General features: G+C 44.3%; 1 protein-coding gene across 1 annotated transcript; it reads left to right on the top strand.

Annotated features, from left to right (window-relative positions):
* Window positions 1-12,272: 12,272 nt before the first annotated feature.
* Window positions 12,273-13,054, top strand: LOC117551218 (scavenger receptor cysteine-rich type 1 protein M130-like; the record flags this gene model as incomplete). The annotated part of the gene is made up of 2 exons (XM_034223989.1): window positions 12,273-12,662; window positions 12,770-13,054. Coding segments are annotated over exons 1-2 (400 nt in total), but the record flags the coding sequence as incomplete, so codon positions are not given.
* Window positions 13,055-13,136: the final 82 nt, after the last annotated feature.

Below are 13,136 nucleotides of genomic sequence, written 5' to 3'. Positions count from 1 at the left end.
CAACGAACTCTCATAGCCAGAAAGCTCACTAAATCTGTCTGACCACAACGAACTCTCATAGCCAGAAAGCTCACTAAATCTGTCTGACCACAACGAACTCTCATAGCCAGAAAGCTCACTAATCTGTCTGACCACAACGAAACTCTCATAGCCAGAAAGCTCACTAAATCTGTCTGACCACAACGAACTCTCATAGCCAGAAAGCTCACTAAATCTGTCTGACCACAACGAACTCTCATAGCCAGAAAGCTCACTAAATCCCGCTTCCATCTGAAACCCAATACGAAATCTTACCAATTAAGAATACCCAAGAGTGATATTGATGAATTTGACAGGGAAATTAAAAACATTAACTGGAGCCAAATGTTATCAGGTACAGATGTGGATACCAACACACATTATGTCAACAATCCAAAACATATCAAAACGATTCCTCAGGAAAAGCAAATGTAAGGCCAAACATAAACACATCCTCCCCTGGATTAATAGTGACATCAGGAAATCAATGAAGGAGAGAGATAATGCTCTAAGGCACTCTCTTACATCAAATAGTGACTGACAGGCATATATTTGTGTCCTTACGAAACAGAGTTACAAAGGAAATCAGGGCAGCTAAATCCAACTTCTTTGTTAATCTCATTCATGAATCTAAGGGAAATCACACATCTGGGACTGTCTGCAGAACAGGGAAGGGCATAACATAACAAAGCAGCTGGAGATCAATAACAATGGAACCTTATGTAAGGGGCCAGCGGAAATAGCGGCTATTCTTAATAACCATTTTGTTAATTCTGTGAGGCTGACTTTAAACAGTCCCCAAATTGGTCACATACACTCATCACCTGTTGACAGAACACAGCCAGTCTTCTCCCTGACAGAGACTTCTGAATCCAAAGTTAATTCTATCATTTCTTCTTTAAAAAAATCCAAATCAAAAGACCCTTTTGGCCTGGATTCTCTGTTTCTAAATAAACATGCTACCACTCTCACAGGGACAATTACTAAAATAATGAACACCTCTTTTAGGGAGGGAACATTCCCAAAAGACTGGAAGTTAGCCATTGTTGTGCCAGTCCACAAATCCGGGGACACAAAGGGGAAGAAGCTGTTTTTGAAGCAGGCGGTTTTGGTGGACAGTGACATATAGCGCCTCCCTGAGGGCAGAAGTTGGAAGACATGGTGAGCTGGGTGGGAGGGGTCAGAAATGATTTTCTTTGCCCTTGTGACAGTTCGTTGGTGGTGAAGTGATTCGAGTGATGGAAGGGGACTGCAGGTGATTTGATGCTTTATTGATGATACGTTGAAGTTTATTCCGGGAGAGGTTGTCTGAACTGCTGTACCAGACTGTGATGGATGATGTGAGGATGCTTTGGATGATGGCTGTGTAGAACTGGATTAGGAGATGTTTCCTCACTCTGTATTTCTTGAGCTGCCGCAGAAAGAAGAGCCTTTGGTTGGCTTTCTTGTAGATGTGGTCTGTATTGGTCTTCCATTTGAGGTTATTGCTTATGTGAGTGCCAAGACATTTGAGACCAGGAGGCGGAGTTGCAGTCTTACACGCTTCTCTGCGCTCTCTCCAAGGCAGTCATCCATAGGAATCCCGAACCCAATAAAATACCCAATATTAGCGGTGTGTGTGTCTGCCCAAGGACAAGTTAAGGTAAAACCTAATAGAGGTGTCATACATAATAACCTAATCAAAGTAAATGTAACAACTACTACAGTGCAACAAAACAGGAATATTAAATGTGGTCTCTTAAACATAAGATCTCTAGCATCTAAAGCAATATTGGTAAATGATTTAATATCAGATTATAATATTGATATATGCTGTCTCACTGAAACTTGGTTGAGACATGAAGAATATGTCAGCATAAATGAGGCCACTTCACCCAGCCATATCAATACTCATATTGCCCGAGGCACGGGCCGAGGAGGTGGAGTTGCAGCCATCTTTGACTCAAGTTTACTTATCAATACTAAACCAAAATTAAATTATACCTCCTTTGAAAGCCTCGTTTTTAGTCTTACGCATCCGACCTGGAAAACTTTGCAGCCAATCTTATTTGTTACAGTGTACCGTGCACCAGGTCCTTATTCAGACTTCTTATCTGAATTCTCTGAGTTTTTATCAACTTTGGTTCTTAAAACAGATAAAGTAATTATCGTAGGTGACTTTAATATTCATGTTGACGATGATAAAAATAGCCTTACTGTTGCATTTAACTCTATATTAGATTCTGTTGGTTTCTGTCAGAGTGTAAATAAACCAACCCACTGCTATAATCACACTCTCGACCTTGTTCTGACTTATGGTATTGAAATTGAGCAACTATTAGTCGAACCGCATAATCCTGCTTTATCCGACCATTTCTTAGTAACTTTTGAAGTACTGTCACTAGACTACAAAGCATTAGTCAAAAGCTCCTGCAGCAGAAACCTATCTGTTAGTGCTATAGCCACATTTAAGGAAGAGATTCCACCAATACTTAACTCGATAGCATGTCTGCATGTAAGGGAGGAAACTTATACAAAATGTACACCACCCCAAATTGATCATGTTGTTGATAGTGCTACAGATGCGCTGCGAAAACAATTAGACTCTGTTGCTCGTTTGAAAAAGAAGAAAATAAAACAACATAGACTAGCTCCATGGCATAATGCCCAAACCCGCAAAATAAAGCAAAAGTCGAGACAACTTGAAAGGATATGGCGTTCCACTAAACTTGAAGAATCTCGTTTAATTTGGCATATTACTCTCAATGAATATAAGAAAGCACTGCGTAAAGCGAGAGCAGCCTACTACTCTTCATTAATAGATGAGAATAAGAATAATGCAAGATTTCTTTTCAGCACTGTAGCCAGGCTGACAGAAAGCCACAGCTCGATTGAGCCTTCTATTCCCATAGCACTCAGTAGTAATGATTTTATGTGCTTTTTTAAACGATAACATTGTTACTCTTAGAAACAAAATGAATGACCTCTTGCCTTTGACCAGTATAGTGTTATCAACAGCTCCCGGAAACGTAAGCTCTAATATTACACTAGATAGTAAACTAGAATGCTTTTCAGCCATAAACCTTGAACAATTCAATTCAATGATTCTCTCTTCTAAACCATCAACGTGCATGTTAGACCCAATTCCAACTAAGCTGTTGAAGGAAGTTTTTCCATTAATTAGCACTTATTTATTAAATATTATGAATATGTCTTTATTATCAGGCTATGTTCCACAATCATTCAAAGTAGCAGTGATAAAACCGCTTCTTAAAAAGCACAACCTCGATCCAGAGGTTTTAGCCAACTATAGACCTATTTCTAATCTTCCGTTCCTCTCAAAAATTCTTGAGAAAGCGGTCGCAAAACAGTTGTGTGATTACTTAAAAAACAATGATTTATTTGAAGCTTTTCAGTCTGGCTTTAGAACACATCATAGCACAGAGACAGCTCTGGTTAAAGTCACAAATGACATTCTAATAGCCTCTGACAAGGGACGTGTCTCTATTCTTGTTTTGCTCGATCTCAGTGCTGCATTTGATACTATCGACCATGATATCTTATTGCAAAGACTAGAGCACTTAGTTGGCATACAGGGAACTGCTTTAGGCTGGTTTAGGTCCTATCTATCTGAACGCTCTCAGTTTGTACGTGTCAATGATGAATCTTCCACGCAAACCAAAGTTAGCCATGGAGTGCCACAGGGCTCAGTGCTCGGACCTATTTTGTTCACATTATATATGCTTCCGTTAGGCAATATTATAAGGAATCATTCTGTAAACTTTCATTGTTATGCGGATGATACTCAACTATATTTATCAATCAAGCCTGATGAAATTAATCATCTAAATAAAATTCAAGACTGCCTCAAGGACTTAAAAACATGGATGACCTTAAACTTTTTGATGTTAAACACGACCAAAACTGAAGTTATTGTACTTGGCCCGAAGAATCTACGAAACAAATTATCTAAGGATATACTAACTATGGATGGCATTCATTTGGCCTCCAGTGAGACTGTAAGGAATCTTGGTGTTATATTTGATCAGGATTTATCCTTTAAACGCCCACATAAAATCAATTTCAAGGACCGCCTACTTCCATCTACGTAACATTGCAAAAATCAGGCATATCTTGCCTCAAAACGATGCAGAGAAACTAGTCCATGCATTTGTTACTTCAAGGCTGGATTATTGTAACTCTTTATTATCAGGGTGTACCAAGAAGTCAGTCAAGTGGCTTCAGCTGATTCAAAATGCTGCAGCTCGTGTACTAACCAGAGTTAGGAAAAGGGACACATTACTCCTGTTCTGGCTGCCTTACACTGGCTCCCTATAGAACACAGGATAGAATTTAAAATTCTTCTTCTCGCCTACAAAGCCCTTAATGGGCAGGCGCCATCTTACCTTAAAGAACTCATTACACCCTACTGTCCTACTAGGGCATTGCGTTCCAAGAATGCAGGGTTGTTGGTTGTTCCTAGAGTCACTAAAAGTACAATGGGAGCCAGAGCCTTTTCTTATCAAGCTCCACATTTGTGGAATCAGCTTCCAGTTTGTGTTCGGGCGGCAGACACCCTATCCGTTTTTAAGAGTGCGCTTAAGACCTTCCTTTTTGATAAAGCTTATAGTTAGGGCTGATTAGATTCAGCCCCTAGTTTTGCTGATATAGGCTTAGTTTGTCGGGGGACATCTTACTTCTTCCTTCTCTCTGTCTATACCTGTGTACTCTCATGTTCCCAGTAACCCAGCTTCCCCAAATGTCTTTCTTTTTGGTGTCTGTATACGCCGGGATCCGGAGTCATGGATGATCCTGCGGTCCTGTGTCCTGGATCGCGAGCCCTGGATCTTGAGTCGTGTCTGTGGTCCTGGATCATAGGTCCTGGATGGATATCCTCGTGGATTCATCTTCCTATTATACACACATGCATTTCCAAACATTTGGACTACCTATGTTGCAAATGTATTATCTTTTCAATTTACACACGGCATCTATTGCACGTCTGTCCGTCCTGGGAGAGGGATCCCTCCTCTGTTGCTCTCCCTGAGGTTTCTCCCATGTTCCCTTTAAACTGTGGGTTTTCTCTGGAATTGTTTCCTTGTACGATGTGAGTGTCTAAGGACAGAGGGTCTGAGGACAGAGGGTCTAAGGACAGAGAGTCTGAGGACAGAGGGTCTGAGGACAGAGGGTCTGAGGACAGCGAGTCTGCGGACAGAGGGTCTGAGGACAGAGGGTCTAAGGACAGAGGGTGTCGTATTGTCATACTGATATTTTGTACAAACTGTGAAGTCCACTGAGACAAATGTAACATTTGTGATATTGGGCTATAAATAAACATTGATTGATTGAGTGATTCTGTGGTGGAAATGAGTTTGCCGGAGATAGATAGAGATGATTTGGGCTGTGGCTTTCGCCTGAAGTCGATGATTATTTCTTGTGTTTTTGCTGTGTTAAGTAGGAGGTTGTTTTCTGAGCACCAGGTGACTGCTTGATGGATCTGAGTGAGGTATTGTGTTTCATTATTATTTGAGATGAGTCCTGTTATTGTTGTGTCATCTGCATATGTATATATGTTGACTGTGGGGTGCTGAGATGTGAGTTGGTTTGTGTAGAGTGAGAATAACCAAGGGGATAGGACACAGCCTTGTGGAGCTCCTATACTGAGGTGCAGAGAGAGAGATGTGAGTTGTTTATTTTTGACCCGTTGTTGTCTGTTCCAGAGGAAGCTGTGGACTCAGTGACAGATACAGGGGTCAGTGTTCATGTCCATTAGTTTATTGAAGAGTTTTTCCGGGTTGATGGTGTTGAAAGCGGAGCTGAAGTCCAGGAACAAGATGCGGACGTAGGTGTTGGGGGATTCCAGGTGTTGTAGAGTGTGATGGATTGCCAGGTTGACAGCGTCATCCACGGATCTGTTGGTTCTGTAAGCAAATTGATATGGATCCATGAGGGGGGAGGTGCTGGTTTTTAGGTGCCTGAGAATGATGCGCTCAAATGATTTCATCGCCACAGATGTGAGGGCTATGGGTCTGTAGTCATTGAGGCAGGATATTTTATTAGACTTGGGTACAGGGATGAGAGTGGATTCCTTAAACAGTGAGGAACTGAACACTGGCAGAGGGAGGAGTTGAAGATGTTGGTGAAAACAGGGGCCAGTTCTGCAGCACAGTCATGGAGTGCCGCAGGGCTGATGTTGTCTGGGCCTGCCGCCTTGTTTCTCTTCAGTCTCCTGAACGTGCACCTCACCTCTGCCTCTTTGATGAGGAATGGTGGGGGGGGGGAGGGATGCGGGTGATAGTGGAGAAACTGGAGAATGATCAAACCTGCTGTAGAAGGCGTTCAGTTTGTCCGGAAGCTGATGGTCATGTTCAGGTGTGGGGGAGGGCTTTGTTTTGTAGTTGGTGAGGACCTGAAGTTTTTTCTAAACTGTCCTAGTGTTTTTGTTTGAAATGTCCTGTTCTATTTTTGAAGCATAATTGAATTTGGCTTTTCTTATTCCAGTTCTAAGTTTGTATTTTGCAGCCATATAGTCCTCTTTATTTCCGGATTTGTATGCATAGTTTTTGTCCTTTCTTAATTGTTGAATTTCTTTGGTGAACCAGGGTTTATTGTTGTTGTGTTGTTTTACTGTTTTCGTCGGGATGCACAGCTGCTCACATAATTGGACGTATGACGTCACTGTGTCGGTGTAGGCATGGAGGTCCCCAGCTGCGTGGACAACTACCCAATCAGTGCATGCGAAGCATCCACGCAACTTTTCAATGGCTTCTGTGGACCAGGACCTGGAGGATTTTATTGGTGTTTCCGAGGATTTCAATTGTTGTTTGTATTTCGGGATAAGCAGCAGCATTGCGTGGTCCGACTTGCCGAGCGGAGCTCCCGCAGAAGCACGGTAAGCCTCCTTGAGTGGAGTATAGCAGTGGTCGAGTGCAGGGTGCGAACTGGAGGGGAGCAGGGGGAGCTATAGCTCCCCTAGTGGTGACATGAGCTCCCCTGGGAACATGGTTTGTGAAATTTGGGGGGAGCTCTCTAAAATACTGATATGATGACCAAATACATTTTGGGCTCGTTTTTTTTTTTAAAGGTGTAAAATAAGTGAAATAAAATTATATTTTGAGTTTATGATTCATGAAAAAAGTGTCGCCTGCTTGCACGCTGCCCGCAGCTCCACCCACTACCCACTCACTCACAAGCTCGTTTAGTTTGCACTGCATGTTTACCAGGCATTGTTGCTGCTGCTGACATGTCGATAAGAAAAAAACAACTTACCTTGGGCAATTTCTTTAAAAAGACGGCCAAACAACCTGATCAAGACCAACCGAATGTAGCTGGTGGTAGCACATCGTACGTTGTGAGTGCTGCTACAACAGAACCGAGAGAGGAGGGAGCTAACGTCAGTGCTAGTGCTAACTTGACAGCTAACGTTAACTTGGGGGCTGAAGAGCATAGGCGGCGCGTGAGGCTCAGCTTTGGGAAGGCTAAATAACTTTTGTTTTCATCTTACGCTGCCCGCCTCCGGCGTCTATAGAAAAGAGATCAACTCAGTGAAAGCACCATCTGCTGACCGATCAGAGCTCAGTGTGCGGAGTTTAAATCTATCAAGTCATATTACAGGAAAAAGGAAATGCAGTTTAAACTGCCGTATGCAGAGAAGACGCCGACGTGTCGCACTTATCATTCATATCACACTGACATCACATCATCAATCAGATCATCGATCTCACATCGATATCACAATATTTCCTTATCTGAGTCAGCTTCTCGAGCCGTATCTGGCCGTGCAACACTTAGTAACATTGTCACATATACTGTATGCAGACGTATTATTTTAAGCAACACATTAAGTTGACGAAACACTCAACTAAAATGTAATAAAGTCAGATCCCCTCGTGTTTTAGATGGGGCAGTATCATAACACTGTTGTACGCTTTCAAACACTCGGTAGTTTGTTTTTTAACGAGTTGTTCTGGATTCTCCTTGCAGGTGCAACTATGTGGCTTGTATCCTGGATATGTTTAAGTCATCATGGATGTTTAAAGTTCATATTTGTCTAATATTAGTTTACTTTTCATTAATGAAGTATGATGTTGCGCTGTCAGTACACTTGTCCCTGTTTGTGATTGGTCAAATGTAGCTAACCCCGCCCCTTTCACGTGAACGCGTTCTCAGCTGGAGAGAGAAACCATGGCTTGATTTACCGAGTTGATAACCAGCGCCGTAGGACCGTTTAGCGAGATCGCGTTTGTTAGGGTTAGTTAAGATAACTCAAGCATATCCAGGGTCTGTTGAACTGGCTTCGTGGTACAGGGCACAGGTGGCTGCATAGCAGCGCTAATGTCAAAGACATTATATTTTTATTTTACCAGGATGCAGTTACACAAATATTTGGGAGGGCTTAGCCTTCATAGCCTACAGCACCCGCCGCCCTGCTGAAGAGACACAAGAAGACGAGCCAAGAGAAGCTAACTTGATGACTACAACTACCATAGTAGAGGTCGAAGGAGATGTGGAAGAAGATGATGATGCTGCTGATGACCACCCCACCTGTTCTTCCTCTTCCTCCCTGCCTGCTGCTCGAGATGGGGGGGGCAAAGTTGCTGCGGTGGTCCCGCGGTCGCCGGCTGGCTGGACCAGTTATCAAGTTGATTGAAGTTTGCGTAGCCCATACATGCTCGGGAAATCTGTTGACATGAACATGATCCATTGGGACGTTTCATGTAAATGTAGACCTGTGGCACCACCCCGTGTGCAACAGATTTTCTCTTTATAATAGGTCTATGTCTGTGCTGTTGCTATTAATGCACGGATCAGCATTTACCCCCACCCCCGCAAAAATAATAAAAATCCCGGCTCCCCCGGAGACCGTGGTATAGTTCGCACACTGGTCGAGTGTGTTGTTTCCTCTGCTGGGGCAGGCAACTTGCTGGTGGTAGTTGGGAAGCTCCGTGGACAGATTGGTGTGGTTGAAGTCGCCTAACACAATTATTGCTGCGTCTGGATGTGCGTTTTCCACGGAGGAGATGTGACTGGCTAGATCGCTCATAGCCTCAGCTGGAATGTAAACACCGATTATGATTATCGATGCAAACTCTCTGGGAAGGTAGGTGGGTCTGCATTTGACAGTTAGATGCTCCAACTATAGGCCCATTAGTGTGTTACCTGTCATGTTTAAGATCTCATCTTAACAGTAGTCCTTTCACACTACACCCCATGCAATGCGGCTTCCGAGCCAATCATTCCTCTGAGTCCGCAAATTGTTTTCTTGTGGAAGATATGAAATCAAAAATGGACAAAGGAGGCATGTTGGAGCAATCTTCTTAGATCTTAAGAAAGCTTTTGATACAGTCAATCATCAAGTACTCATTCACAAAATGTCTTATTTTAATTTCTCACCCAGTGCAATAGACTGGATGAGCTCCTATCTGTCAGACAGAGTTCAGTGTGTAAGGGTAAGGGACGAGACATCTCCACCCCTGAGGAATGAACTGGGTGTACCCCAGGGATCTATCCTGGGCCCAATTCTATTCAGCCTTTATATAAATGACTTGCCATCAGTGTGCACTGGATGTGAGGTGCAAATGTACGCTGATGACACTGTCATTTAAGTCCATGCAAAAACCAAGGCTCAAGCTGCGGCCAAACTAAGTGATGCAATGGTGCATGCACATCAATGGCTTACTGACTCACAGCTATATCTGAACGTTAAGAAGACAGTCTGTATGTTTTTTAGCAAGACCAACACTGTATCACACTGTGAACCCAAGGTCTATGTGTGTGGGGAGGTCATTCAAACAGTTACACATTTTAAATATCTAGGCATTATCCTTGACACTACTCTATCCTTCAACAAACAAGTGATAAAGGTAATGCAAATAACTAAATACAATCGAGCAACCTTTAGATATATAAGGAACTGTTTGACAACACCTGTAGCAAAACTCTATATGACTGCCATGATCCTTCCCCACCTAACATACTGTATGAGCAGCAGGACCCAGGTGAACCAGCTGGACCCAGGTGAACTAGCTGGACCCAGGTGAACCAGGTGAACCAGCTGGACCCAGGTGAACCAGCTGGACCCAGGTGAACTAGCTGGACCCAGGTGAACCAGCTGGACCCAGGTGAACCAGCTGGACCCAGGTGAACTAGCTGGACCCAGATGAACCAGCTGGACCCAGCTGGATCCAGGTGAACCAGCTGGAGCCAGGTGAACCAGCTGGACCCAGCTGGACCCAGGTGAACCAGCTGGACCCAGGTGAACTAGCTTGACCCAGGTGAACCAGCTGGACCCAGCTGGACCCAGGTGAACCAGCTGTACCCAGGTGAACCAGCTGGACCCAGGTGAACTAGCTGGACCCAGATGAACCAGCTGGACCCAGGTGAACTAGCTTGACCCAGGTGAACCAGCTGGACCCAGCTGGACCCAGGTGAACCAGCTGGACCCAGGTGAACCAGCTGGACCCAGGGGAACCAACTGGACCCAGGTGAACCAGCTGGACCCAGGGGAACCAACTGGACCCAGGGGAATAGCACCACATCAAGGCCTATCCTATCACTTCACAAACAAGCTCTCAAAGTGTTGGACAGGAAACCTAAGCTATACCACCATTGCAAAATCCTGGACAAACATAACCTTCTCAGCTGGAACATATTTTAAAACACTGATGCATGTCTCATTTTTAAGATTCTAAACGGCAAGGCACCCCCACCACTCTGCACTTTTATACAGCAGAACCATTCAAACAGCAGAACCACAAGGTCTGCCCTAGAGGGGACTGTGTAGTCCCTCTTAGGTCCAGTTCCTTTGGTAAACACTGTTTATCTGTGAGGGCATTCTGGAACACAATACCAATACAGATAAGGAATAACACCTCCTATCATACATTTAACCACTATCATAAGAACTGGCTTTTAACCAATCAAAAATGTGAACACTTTTAACTGTATCATTGTATGATATATTTCATCTGTTTGCATGGTTGTCTGTTCCTATTTATTGTTGTACTGCTGTTGTCTGTTGTCTTCTATTTAATTATGTTTTTATTTCTCTAGTCTTGTTGTGGTCACTTAACACCTTGCTAAGGACAACAGTTGAAAATTAGACTGCTGGCTAATACTGGCTCATTTACAGCAATGTGGATTAATGTGCACTGTCCTTTAAATAAATAAACAAGTTAAGGTGCATTCACACCGGACGCAATGTGAATCTTGGAGCGTCGCGATTGCATGTAAAGCAGGGCTGCCCCTGGCCAACTTGTGGACCCACGCGACATCGTGTGATGAGGCTGTGTCGCCGCGAGCATCTACTCTCAGTTTCTCTCTCTCGCTCTCTAACTCACGCGAGAACAGCATAACGAGACGTGAGCTTGGACTTCAAAATAAAAGACTCTAAATATTGCACACATGAAATATTGCAACACATAATAATAATTATTAGACTTAGAAACATACATATTACAGTTAAGTGATGAACATGTAAAAGCTACACTTACATGTGCAATTCATGAGAGTCCAATTTGTTCATCTTCTGAGTCAAATTCGCCTGACGCTGTCTCGCGTTAGCCAATCAGCAGTGAGGATCTCAGTCTGATGTCACTGACGTTGAATCAGGAAACCAGAACATTAGCTGTTAGCCGTTAGCTGTTAACACAGAGCTCACAGCTCCTCATATCTGTTCAGAAACTGGAGAAAGTTATAAATATAGAAAACACAGTCTGTCTGTGGCATGGAGACCACAGACTGTCTGTGGCATGGAGACCACAGTCTGTCTGTGGCATGGAGACCACAGACAGTCTGTGGTCTCCATGCCACAGACAGACTGTGTTTTCTATATTAATAACTTTTAAGCTTTTGAATTTGAATTGGTCTCCATGCCACAGACAGTCTGTGGCATGGAGACCACAGACAGTCTGTGGCATGGAGACCACAGACAGTCTGTGGTCTCCATGCCACAGACAGTCTGTGGCATGGAGACCACAGACAGTCTGTGGCATGGAGACCACAGACAGTCTGTGGCATGGAGACCACAGTCGCTGCTTTATTTCTGTATGTGTGACGTTGTTGTGAGTGTGGACGGAGCAGCTACATGTTAGCTTAGCCTGATCTCCATGCAGAAAACATTTGAAAGTGTCTCCTCAGTGTCTGCACACTTGTCAAAGCATGAAGACATGTTGGCAGGTCCGGTGTGAACGCAGCATTAGAGGGTGGTAGATGTAGATGTGAGGGTAACTGCAGTCTGTGCTGATATCAAGAAGTGTTCTGTTGTTCATCATGAACTCATGTTGGAACTGAGTCCAGTTTGAATCTGAAATATTGTTTCATCTCTCTTTCTCTCTGTGTTCTCTCCTCTGCAGACTCTGTCAGGCTGCTGGGGGGGACCAGTCTGTGCTCAGGCAGACTGGAGGTGAACTCTAACCAGTCTAACCCGTCCTGGTCCTCAGTGTGTGAGGCTGACTTTGACCAGCAGGATGCTCAGGTGGTCTGCAGGCAGCTGGGCTGTGGGGCTCCTTCAGCCCTCCAGGGGGCGCTCTATGGAGAAGGGGAGGCTCCAATGGGGACCAAAGAGTTCCAGTGTGGAGGCCAAGAGTCTGCTCTCCTGGACTGTAGCTCAGCCTCAGAGAGAAACACCTGCTCACCTGGCACAGCTGTTAGCCTCACCTGCTCAGGTAGAGAGGAGCTGTGATTGGTTCATTCTGTTCTCATCAAACTCACTTTATTCTCTCTCTGATCTCTCTCTCTCTCTCTGATCTCTCTCTCTCTTGTTTCTCTGCAGAGCCGGTCAGACTGGAGGGAGGAGAGAGTCGCTGTGAAGGAGCTCTGGAGGTGAGACGTGAGGGAAAATGGAGACCAGTGGGCTATCCCTCTCCATGGACCCTGAAGGAAGCAGCAGTCGCCTGCAGAGAGCTCGACTGTGGCTCTGCTGTTTCTGTGGGATGGAGAGAGGAGTCCTCAAAGAGAGATGTGTGGGGGATCAGCTCTCGCTGTCTTCAGTCTGGATCTCTGAGGGACTGTGCATCATCATCTTCCTCTCGCTACACCCTGACTATCACCTGCTCAGGTTAGCCCCTCAGTGACATCAAGTCATCTGTCTTTGTTTGATAGAGGCCATTTTTCTAAAGGGAAGGGGAAGGTGAATCAAT

This window comes from Gymnodraco acuticeps, unplaced genomic scaffold, assembly GCF_902827175.1.
Source record: "Gymnodraco acuticeps unplaced genomic scaffold, fGymAcu1.1, whole genome shotgun sequence".
In the NCBI taxonomy this organism is placed as follows: domain Eukaryota; kingdom Metazoa; phylum Chordata; class Actinopteri; order Perciformes; family Bathydraconidae; genus Gymnodraco; species Gymnodraco acuticeps.
Note: the sequence above shows the minus strand (reverse complement) of the source record. Positions and strands in the feature narration are given on the sequence as shown.